Below are 10,168 nucleotides of genomic sequence, written 5' to 3'. Positions count from 1 at the left end.
TTCAATACACCTCTGTGACTAGTCAATAGAATTGTGTCTCTGCAGAATGCGACTGGGACTGCTTGTTCTTTCCTTCCTTTGTACCAAGAGGGAGTGGTCCACTACAGTATTGTTCAGCTGGGGTGTCAGCCATAGCTCAGTGGGCAGCACCCTCGCCTATGAATCAGAAGGTTGTGGGTTCAAGTCCCACTCCAGAGACTTGAGCACATAATCCATGGCAGACACTCCAGTGCAGTACTGAGGGAGTGCTGCACTGCCATCTTTTGGATGAGACGTTAAACCAAGACACCATCTGCCCTCTCAGTTGGATGTAAAAGATCCCATGGCCACTATTTAGAGTGGGGGAGTTCTGGCCAATATTTATCCCTCAACCAACATCACTAAAAAACAGATTATCTGATCATTATCATATTGCTGTTTGTGGGACCTTGCTGTACGCAAATTGGCTGCCGCGTTTCCTACATTACAACAGTGACTACACCTCAAAAATACTTAATTGGCTGTAAAGCACATTGGGATGTTCTGAGGTCATATAAATGCAAGTTCTTTCTTTCTTTCTGTCCTATATTAAAAGGGAATTTCCCTTTCCAGCTCTGCCCTTCCTCATTGTGTGACAACAATATGACAATATGTTTTGAAAATTCATCCTTTTACAAAGCTTTTTCACAATTATGTCATTTTCTTCATCCTGGGAGCAGGCCAACCTCTGGTCCAGTTGGATGGAATAACCAACCCTTCATAGTTAGGAGGCTTTTGAACACTTTGTATTCCTTCATGGCAAATTCTAGAGAAAAAAAAAACATGGTGTGAGTCCTAATACCAGGAGAGAAAACAGAGAGAGAGAACGAGAAAGAACAAAGGGAAGAAAGAAAAGCAAAACTAAAAAAACGTAAGTGAAATATATCAGGTGAAATGATGGATAACTTTGGATAAGCTTCAAGGAAAATGTTTCTGTTGTTTATGAAAGTTAAAAAAAGGAAAGCAAGAGGAGAAAAAAAAGATGAAGGACATGAAAGATTGGGTGGATCAGTGGTAGATTATGTGAGTGACCCTCCCCAATTCAATTTTTTCCATTCCATCAATTTGCAGCTTGGCTCAGTAGTCCCACTGCGGCCTAAATCCAAAGGTCCTGGGTCCAAGCTCCACTCCAGAGAGTTCAGTACATAATCTAGGCTGACACTTCAGTGCAGTACTGAGGGAGTGTGGCATTGTCAGAGGTGCTGTCTTTCAGATGAGATGCTAAACTGAGATGTCGGCCTGTTCAGGTGGATGTAAAAGATCCCATGGCACTATTCAACCAACACCACCAAAAAACGATGATAATTGGTCATTTTTCTCATTTGCTGTCTGGGGGACCTTGCTGTATGCAACTGCCACATTTGCCTACAAAATAGCAGTCGATGCTTCAAAAGTCATTAATTGGGATGTCCTGAGAATGTGAAAGGCGCTCTATAAATGCAAGATTTTATTCAAATTCATCCTCGGGATGTAGGCATTACTGACAAGGCTGGCATTAATTGCCCACTCCTCGTTGCCTGGAGAAGGTGGTGGTGGGCCTCTTCTTGAACCACTGGTAGTGGTTTAATGTAACTGTGTGGTTTGCTAGTCCTTTTCAGAAGGCAGTTAGGAGCCAACCACGTTGGTGTGGGACTGGAGTCACATATAGGCCAGACGAGGCAAGAACAGCAAGTTTCCTTCCCTAAGTAACATTAGTGGGTTTTTACGACAATCTGACATCTTCGTGGTCACTTTTACTACTATTAGCAAAAATGAGAGCACACTGAATTGTAGGTAACCTTTTGACTTGGGTTGGAAACTGGTTCGGAGGTAGGAGACACAGAATGGGTTAAAGGGGATGTACTTTGATTGGCAGCATGTGACAACTGGTGTTCCCTAGGGATCAGTTCTGGGGCCTCAACTTTTTAACCATATTTATTAATGACTTGGATGAAGGAGTGAATGAAGTTGTATATCCAAGTTTGCAGATGACATTAAGCTAGGAGGGACAGCAAGTAGTGCAGATGGGGACAGGAGGTTACAAAGTGATAGAGACAGATTAAGTGAGTGGGTAAAACTATGGCAAATGGAGTTCAATGTGGGCACGTGCGAGGTAAAAGAAAGATAAATCGGAATATTTTCTAAATGGTGAGAATCTAGGAACTGTGGAGGATTTAGGGGTCCATTTACGGAAATCACTAAAAGCTAGCGGACAGGTGCAAAAAGTAATCCAAAACGCTAATGGAATGTTGGCCTTATCTCAAAGGGGCTAAAATACAAAGGGGTGGAAGTTATACTTCAGCTGTACAGAGCTTTGGTCAGGCCCCATCGGGAGCACTGTGTTCAGTTCTGGACACCGCACCTCAGGAAGGGTATATCGGCCTTGGAGGGGGAGCAGTGCAGATTCACCAGGATGATGCCGGGGCTTAGGGAGTTAACATAGAAACATAGAAGATAGGAGCAGGAGAAGGCCATTTGGCCCTTCGAGCCTGCTCCGCCATTCAACAAGATCATGGCTGATCATCCAAACCCTAGCACCCGGTCCCTACACCGACAGCCATCCCACCCAAGCCCTATCCCCGTAACCCCGCGTAGTTAATCCCCCTTAACACTAAGGGTCAATTTATCATGGCCAATCAACCTAACCTGCACATCTTTGGACTGTGGGAGGAAACCGGAGCACCCGGAGGAAACCCACGCAAACACGGGGAGAATGTGCAAACTCCACACAGACAGTCACCCAAGGCCGGATTTGAACCCGGGTCCCTAGCGCTGTGAGGCAACAGTGCTAACCACTATGCCACCGTGCTGCCCATCTTAAATTATGAGGAGAGGTTGAATAAAGTTGGCTTGTATTTCCTTGAATATAGAAGATTGAGGGGTGATTTGATCGAAGTGTTTAAAATGTTAAACGGATTTGATAGGGTAGATAAGGAGAAACTATTTCCTCTGGTGGGGAATCAAGAACAAGGGGACATAACCTTAACATTAGAGCTAGGCCATTCCTGGATCAAATTAGGGAGCGCTTTTTCACACAAAGGGTAGGAGAAATGTGGAACTTTCTCCCTCAAAAGGCTGTGGATCTTAGGACAATTGGAGCTTTCAGGACTGCGATAAATAGATTTTTGTTAGATAAGCGTACCAAGGGATATGGAGCAAAGGCAGGTAAATGGAATTGAGGTACAGATCAGCCATGATCTCATTGAAGGCTCGAGGGGCTGAATGGCTTCCCTCTGTTCCTAACGTTCCTACTGATACCAGATTTTATTTCCAGGTGACATTTTCAAATTCCCAAACTGCCATGGTGGGATTATTAATCCAAGGCCTCTGGATTACTAGTTCAGTAACATAACCACTGCACTATCGTATGCGAGCTTTCTTTTTATGCTGAGCTATAGTCCCATGGGCACTGGTTATCCTCCAGTGCCTTGTACAAGTGGTGAGCCTTCACATGTGAGGTTTAAACAGCGAGTGTCAGTAGGCTATTTTTCTGAGAGGCAGCATTGCATCTGAACCTAGTCTTTTTTCATGCATTGTCCACACATGACTTTCCTGCAAGGAAATCCTGGTCACTAGATAGTGATTGGGAGTGGGAACCCTGATTGAACCCGCCACACCCCCTACAAAAAACCTGGGGACACCTAGACCAATTGTAGCTTACCCACCACCAAAAAAAACATTCCATCATTTATCGTTCTTGAAAGTTGTCCTTTCTTCTGGATATTTACATATATTTAGACGTGGAACACCCTGACCATGATGATGACATGACATTATATCCAAGAACTTGAATGGTAAGATGGACAGTGAAATACATCATGTGCACAGAAATTAAACATCTACTGTACCAAGTTTTGAATGACATACAAAATCCTTTGGAGCTTTGAATATCTGAAGGCTTTGTTGACAATCCTCAACGGTTAATAAGCTTATTTTTAGTCCAATCTCTAAGAGACATTTAGGTAAATTAGACAGATAACTAGTCAGAAAAACTGACAGACGGACCAGAAGATACAAACATCTGTAGAAAATTGGTTATAGACAATAATCTGGGGCAGGTAAGGGCATTATTATGGCAAAATTATATGCAAAGCAATACTGATAAATTTAAAAAGTGAAACTTGAATATATTTGCCTATATCACATGATTTTTGACTGTATATACACAATCATATTGATCTCAGCCACAGTCCAGTCTGGTTTTGAATGCACTTGTATCACAATGTTCAATTTTGTAAGATCACAGATAATTTTAGATCACAATTTCACCATCTTACACACACACACACACACACACATTTTTTTTGCTGTCTCAGGAAATGTTATTATAAGTATAAAATAATAAAACTATCGAGATACCCATTAATGTAACTGGATGGCTGGCGCACAGGCACGCATAGGTGTCAACTTGCCTCAGTGGCCGCACTCTCACCTCTGAGGCAGGAAGTTGTGGATTCAAGCCCCACTCCAGAGCACATAATCTTAGCGGGCACTTCAGTGCTGCATTGTAAGAAGTGTCATCTTTCAGATGAGACCTTAAACCGAGGCCCTTCCTGCCTGTTCAGGTGAAGATAAAAGATTGCATGGCACATTGTCAGAGAAGAGCAGGGAGTTTTCTAGGTGTCCTGTCCAAAAATTCACCCGTCAACCAACACTATCAAAACAGATTAACTGCTGATTCATCTCTCTGCTGTTTGTGGGAGCTTGCTATGCACACATTGGCTGCTGTGTTTGCCTACAAAACAACTGTGACTACACTTCAAAACGAATTCATTGACCATGAATTATTTTGGGATGTCCTAAAGGTAAGAAAGGCACTGTATAAATTTAAGTCTTTTTTAAAGACATACATATGGCTAGATAGATAGATAATCAAAAGGTTTATTTAAAAGCTTTCCTAAAATATCTTTGCTTACCTCATTTTGAAATGCTGGTGCAGATAATATGTCAACAATATCATTTGTTGGTTGGTCTTCTGTCATCATTTGCAAGAAAGATTCAGCACTAATACAGGATGAAGATGAAGGAGCAATAACATCATCTTCAGTCCCACTAGGGTATGTGGTGTTCTTCATCACAACCCTGTGGCTGTTATAATTTGGGGACGTAGTTTCAATAGGGTTGATCATTTGCCACTCATGAGTCACAGCTGTTTGGTCACGAGAAATATTCGCAGGTTGTTCTGGGCCATAAGAATTAAATGGGCAACTTTCATGGGTAAGCCACTCACAATTTTTCTGTTGATGGTTGGTGTCTGCGCCTTGTTGGCTCTCTGGCCAGGTCACCTGCAAATTGCCAACTTTGTCTTTTGGAGGTCCCATCACTGCAGAGACCTGGTAGTATTTGACACTTTCCTGACATGCCATATTCCCCCCTGGTTTTGGCCACTGCGGCACACTGCAACACCCCTGGCTCTGGGTCTCTTCCGCACTCTGGGGCCACCACTGGATAGTTTGATTCTGCTGCTGTTGTTCATTTTCTCCTCCTTCTTGTATGCAATGTTGCAACTCTTGACGATTGCTTTGACTTTGACATTGCATCGGATCACGAGAGCAATGCTGCTGGTGGTTTGGTGCACTACACATTTGCTGCTGCATGTTTACACCTGGTTGATGTGCGTCATGCGACTGAAGGGACTGCATATGTTGTTCATATGGGATTTTACAGCGATGTTGCACATTGTGTTCGAAGAAATGCAAGTGCTGGAGGTTTTGGTCCTGTTGTTGCATATTGTGGTCCATTCTGTTTGCTTCCATTTGTAAATTACAAAAATGATCTGAAGCAATGCGCATTTGCTGCTGCATATTTTGGATAGACCCTTGCATGTTATTCTGTTGTTGCTGCATGCCCATTTCTTGCAACTGCAAATTACATTGCCCAGTGTGCACTGCCTGTGGAAGCTGCTGCCTGCTTTGGTCTGGTTGATTACTGACACATATTTGGTGCCCACTGCAATGCCCCTCATTGTCCACGTACACCTGTGAACTGAGCAGAGATTTTTGAATTGGGTCAACTTGCTGGAACGTTGTTTGATGCTGTTGTATCTGACTGCATCTTGGTTGTTGATACTGCTGACCATGCACTAGATATTTACTTGCATTAGTAGCAGCACTTGCCTGTTCCTCTACCGGTTCTAATCCATCGCTACTCTTTATCAAAGAATCATGAACATAAGATAAAATTTCATGGTTTGTTAAAAAGTCGCTCAGAGAAGGAGCATAATTAGGGTCTATTTTAACTTGCATGAGCCTCTCATCAAGTAGGAGCAGTTCTAGATCTTCCATCTCAACACCTAGGTCCTGTAGTGTGCTTTGTATCTCAACATTGACTTGGTTGTGTTGGCTGTTCTCGGAGATGTTTTCCAAAGTAGCTAAGAGACCATCATCTTGGTAGCAGGACTTTTGTTCTCCAAGAGATACTGGATCAATGCCTTCCATTCTAATCTCAACTTCATCTTTACCAATTTCATTGAAAAAACCAGCATTGAAGGAGCATTTAGGTTCTGTAGCTGGGTGGCTGACATACACAGATTCATCCTGCTTCATCATGGCCCCTAACAAGGAATTGGGGTCAATGCTCTCGCTCTTCTCCCTGTGTTTAAACTTCCCGGTGCTCTTCTTGGCTTTTCCGCCCTTTCGTTTCACCTGGTGAAGATCTGGAAGTCCTGGAGCAAAGGTTCCAGCCTCATAAAGAACAGCTTCTCCAGTAGAGTATGTAAATGCAAGGTGCAAGGAACGTTTGCTGAGGTACTCTTCCCCTTCATCGTCCCTATCAATTAATTCAGAAATTACTTTTTTCACATTTTCCGTAAGCGTGAAACAATTTCCAATGTAAAAAGACTGCTTTAAAGATATTGGGGTAGAAACTCATCTTGGGCAGTAATGCAAAACGGGCGGAATTGCAAGAGCCGCCTGTTATACGACCCACCCGATACTCAGTTCCATTAAAGTGAACAGAACTGAATAGCAGGCGGGATGTATAAGGGGCGGCCGATGTAATCTCGTCCGTTTTAGGCCACCATCGGAGATGAATTTTTACCCCCTTAGCTTCTCTTTATTCAAACCATATTGGTATGCAAGATTAAAACCTTAACTATGTGTACCTTTAGTCATACTGCCCCACATCCTTTTTTCTTTTTCAATTCCACTTGCTTTTTAAAAGATATTATGGAGTCTGCTTCCCCCACTATTTCTGGTAGGGCATTCCATTTCCTAACAACCCTCTGCATCAGAAAACATTCTCCTAACCTTTCCCTAGTAAGCAACATGAAGGGCAGTAACATTTAGGAGGAATGGCTATTACAGTGATGTGTTTAAGAACATAAGAAATAGGAGCAGGAGTAGGCCATACGGCCCCTCGGGCCTGCTCGCCATTCAATAGGATCATGGCTGATCCGAACCTAGACTCACGTCCACTTCCCTGCCCGCTCCCCGTAACCCTTAATTCCCTTATCTGCTAGGAAACTGTCTATCTCCGTTTTAAATTTATTTAATGTCGCAGCTTCCATAGCTCTCTGAGGTACCAAATTCCATAGATTTACTACCCTCTGAGTGAAGAAGTTTCTCTTCATCTCAGTTTTGAAACGGCAGCCCCTTATTCTAAGATTATGCCCCCTAGTTCTAGTCCCACCCATCAGTGGAAACATCCTCACCGCATCCACCCGATCAAGCCCCCTCACAATCTTATATGTTTCGATAAGATCGCCTCTCATTCTTCTGAATTCCAATGAGTAGAGGCCCAACCTACTCAACCTTTCCTCATAAGTCAACCCCCTCATCTCCAGAATCAACCGAGTGAACCTTCTCTGAACTGCCTCGAGAGCAAGTATATCTTTTCTTAAATATGGAAACCAAAACTGTACGCAGTATTCCAGGTATGGCCTCACCAGTACCCTGTATAACTGAAGCAAGACTTCCCTGCTTTTATACTCCATCCCCCTTGCAATAAAAGCCAAGATTCCATTGGCCTTCCTGATCACCTGCTGTACCTGCATACTAACCTTCTGTGTTTCATGCACCAGGACCCCCAGATCCCTTTGTACTGTAGCACTTTGCAGTTTCTTTCCATTTAGATAATAACTTGCTCTTTGATTTTTTCTGCCAAAGTGCATAACCTCACACTTTCCAACATTATATTCCACCTGCCAAATTTCTGCCCACTCACTTAGCCTGTCTATGTCCTTCTGCATAATATTGTATCATGAACTCTTGAATGTAGACAACACTTCTCTTCCACTCCCCGCTTACACCTGACCCTTCCCACCACACACGCACACCCATCCCTCCCTGCTTACATCCCTTCCCGCCACTCACACACAGAGTCATATGATTCAAAGTGACAGTGGCAACAATTCCACAAGATGCACTGTTGAATAGAACATGCCCTGGAATCCAAGTTCAAATACTTTCCGAACAACATTCCCATTTATGGAGCTACCTTGTGAAGCCTTGCACATCCTCACTCTCCGCAACGAAACACTGAAGAGGATGTGATGGGACAACACAAGTGAAGAGGATCCCACGGCACTGCATCCACTTCCCAGCATTAATGTCATTGTGGCTCATCTATTTTCAGGCTGATTCCTAGCATTCTTTCTCCCTTTTCTTAGTGCTAATCAGTGCCAAATTAGTGGCAGTTTTGTGGAGTTGTAGCAATAAGCAGGGTTATAAGCAAACTAATTTCACTTGGAACCCTTACACTGGACAACAAGGAGATTTTTGTGTAGTCAGTCCGGTCTGGATTTAAACCAAAGTCTCACGGGTGAAATGATAGTATTCTAACCCACAATGTCGCTCATTACAACTCTCTCCCTACCATGTAGATTCTTATCTATCACCATGGTCAACCTTTTGCAGTTTGTGTAATAATCTTCTGCTGTAATTGCTGAGTTTTGCCAACAGGTTGACTATCTGAGATAGGGAGACTGCAATGCAGGTAAATAAGTTGAGATTGCATCACATGTTCAGGTAACGCAAGGTTATTTGTTGCAGCATGTTGACCAGGATTTTCATCATGTTCAATATATCACACACCGTATTTGTTTCAAGTGACGACAGTATCCATTCAGCGATAGATTCCGAGATAAATCACTCCTGGTTGAAAAATACAATCTACTCACGTCAGAGGTCTTTGTGTTGCTATAATGTAATCGGGCCTTCCGTTCTTGTAGACCAGACGAGCATTGGCCTGAACCCAAGCCCATCGTTTTTCCTTTGTTAGGAGCCGAAAGACAGTTAGCCCACTTTCTCCCGTTTTCACCACTATAACACATAATAGTAGTCATTTTTCTGAATATATATCCTCTGTTCATCATTGTCCCTCCAGAATTATCACATGAAGACTTGACTCCATGCAGTCGCTTATAGGTGGTGACAACCATTTATTTTTATGATGACCACCAATGGTGGTGCAGCCTACATTAGGAAAGTGGACTATTCCCCCATTGACTATGGCTCTACTTGGGAGGTTTTAAAGTGGAATAACATGGATTTTTATTTATTTTCAGGTGAATACTGTGCTCAATAAAGTGGGAAATGGAATATTTTCCACCTTTTGCACAGTGGCATTAACAAGATTTCCTAAGTTAGCCAAAGTCTATTCTGACATTACGTGGAGCTCCTTCTATTCTGCCTTAAAAATGAGTCCCACCTCCAAGCCCAGAAGCACACCCCTGATGCAACTGATAATGATAGAATCATAGAACAGCACAGCACAGAAGGAGACCATTTGGGCCATCGAGTGCGGTCCTCCTAATGGCCTCTCTGAATGAAAAGTCCAATTAGTGTCAAATTATAAGGCGTCTTGGGCCAAATGAGAAATTGGGTCCTCTAACTGTACTGAATGGGTGAAAATTCCACCTGAAACAGTAAATATTTTGATTGCTTATGACAAAAATTAAGCATTGTTACTACCATGAAACAAAAGGGGGTTTAATATGCTAATATCTGTTGAGCGCAGTGCCATCCTATCCAGTGAGATCGCTAGTAGATGTGAATATCCTACAATCACAGGGCTTGAGCTTCAAGAGATGCCAGAGATTACCCCGACTAGCAAACATTTTTTGTATTCAACATCCTATGGGTGTTTGTTTAGCAGCTCTCTCTAACCTGGAGAGATAGGCCTAGAAATTGGAGGGTTTAGCGCTGGCCGTTAAGGCCCGTTTTACTGAAAG

The 10,168-nt window shown here is 43.0% G+C and overlaps 1 protein-coding gene across 1 annotated transcript in view; it reads right to left on the bottom strand.

Annotated features, from left to right (window-relative positions):
- Nucleotides 1-682: 682 nt before the first annotated feature.
- LOC147096998 (aryl hydrocarbon receptor-like) overlaps nucleotides 683-10,168 on the bottom strand; it is a 48,392-nt gene continuing 38,906 nt past the window's right edge. The window contains exons 9-11 of the mRNA XM_085972721.1: nucleotides 9,116-9,257; nucleotides 4,914-6,765; nucleotides 683-784 (exon numbers count right to left, since the gene is read on the bottom strand). Of these exons, the coding sequence (XP_085828847.1) occupies nucleotides 773-784; nucleotides 4,914-6,765; nucleotides 9,116-9,257 (2,006 nt within the window). The 3' untranslated portion in view covers nucleotides 683-772. The remainder of the gene's footprint in view (nucleotides 785-4,913; nucleotides 6,766-9,115; nucleotides 9,258-10,168) is intronic.

This window comes from Somniosus microcephalus, chromosome 33, assembly GCF_052327205.1.
Source record: "Somniosus microcephalus isolate GS21.2 chromosome 33, FLI_Smic_1.0, whole genome shotgun sequence".
Lineage (NCBI taxonomy): Eukaryota > Metazoa > Chordata > Chondrichthyes > Squaliformes > Somniosidae > Somniosus > Somniosus microcephalus.
Note: the sequence above shows the minus strand (reverse complement) of the source record. Positions and strands in the feature narration are given on the sequence as shown.